General features: G+C 38.9%; 1 protein-coding gene across 1 annotated transcript; it reads right to left on the reverse strand.

The window, feature by feature from the left end:
* Window positions 1-314: 314 nt before the first annotated feature.
* LOC109241434 (putative gamma-glutamylcyclotransferase At3g02910) lies at window positions 315-1,152 on the reverse strand. The gene has a single exon (XM_019408175.1). It carries the CDS (start codon window positions 1,094-1,096, stop codon window positions 572-574), a length of 525 nt encoding a protein of 174 aa, XP_019263720.1. The 5' UTR covers window positions 1,097-1,152; the 3' UTR covers window positions 315-571.
* Window positions 1,153-1,451: the final 299 nt, after the last annotated feature.

The following is a 1,451-nucleotide window of genomic DNA, read 5'->3' on the forward strand; positions in this document are numbered from 1 at the left end:
TAGTGGGATTTTAAGTTGAGAAAATACATAAATTGCAGGACGTTAAATCTAATTGCCAATTGATGCCGATATGACGATATCACATCAATGAAGTTGAATGGTACATTGTCTTAACCATAACTTAAAATTATGTTTGTGTTTTATCTCTTAATCTTACCTGTATAAAAAATTCTTATAATAGTTACATAATAATTAGTCCTACTAGTTTGTGAATGGGAGATGGACATACTCGCCAATACATTTTCTTGAAATAGATCATGGTATTTCATCAAACTAGTCATTCTTTATAAAAGAAAGTAAAAAATTGGAGGAAGGAAACTAACTATTCGACTATATTACGGCAATAATAATCCAAACTAATTAACAAATACAGAAAAAACAAACAGAAATTAGAGTTCTACACTATAGACTTCGAAGTTATAGAATTGTTTCTCACAATAATCATTTCCATACAATTTAAAGCATTTGCCGTAGACATAATAGCAATAATGACAATGACATAATCATGTGTTTTCCTTCTTATTAATTATCTAACTAAAAAGTTTAATTAAGAGAGGAGAATATTACAATCTCAGTTCCCATTGGAGATAAAATCTCTAATATCTTCAAGAAAATCATTACTGGGAGGCCTGTCTTCTTTCTTCTCACATTTCTCCCCCATTTCCATAGTGAACTCCTCAAACCCTAATTCTCCGCACCTCTTCCACATTCCTTCTCCAAAGCTCTTGTGCCCGAAGTATGCCTCCGCCGCCACCTTCTCACCGCCGTCTCCGGCGACGATCACCGGCAGCCTCTCGTAATGGCCTCTCTCAATCCCTTCCAGATCGTCCAGCGGCCCAAGCCCACTGCCATTCACCTTGTAGAGCTCGCCCTTGACCCGGTTACCCGACCCGAGGATGTTGATCAGGTACGGGATCCCGTAGGGCCCGCAGACGAGCGGGAACGTCTCCACTGTCGTGTACTCGCCGACGAAAACGACGTCGCCGGCGCCGATCAGATTTTCCATCAGGAAATGGTTGGGGAATCCGCGCTTTAGGGTTCCGTACGTGAAAATTAACCGCGAATCGGTTTTGCTGGCGCCTTCTGTGATCGCCATTAACGTTGGAGTAACAGATTTTTTCGGAAAAGTGAAAAGACTGATGAACTTAATAAATTCACATGAGAAAACGTGGGTCCGGGATCTATTCTTGTGGACCCGGGGTCATTGGATCCGTGAGTCAGCAATGACGGTGCAACTCTGATTTTCTTTTCTAAATTATCTTGTGGGGTTTTTATTAAAGAAGTGCAGTAGTAATTTTATAAGTAAGATCTTTCCAAATTTCAGGAATCTAAAGTCATTAATGTATTCAAGTTAAAATTTTATTGGGATAGCTACTGTTTACCCTTAAATAGGAAAATAATTAAATTTGTACGCGGTTTTAAGAATACGTAGATTGATTCGACACAAATTA

Source organism: Nicotiana attenuata, unplaced genomic scaffold, assembly GCF_001879085.1.
Source record: "Nicotiana attenuata strain UT unplaced genomic scaffold, NIATTr2, whole genome shotgun sequence".
Taxonomy (NCBI): Eukaryota; Viridiplantae; Streptophyta; class Magnoliopsida; order Solanales; family Solanaceae; genus Nicotiana; species Nicotiana attenuata.

Excerpts from the sequence above, each read along its gene's own strand:
- LOC109241434 (XM_019408175.1), bottom strand. The coding sequence starts at position 1,096 with ATGGCGATCACAGAAGGCGCCAGCAAAACCGATTCGCGGTTAATTTTC.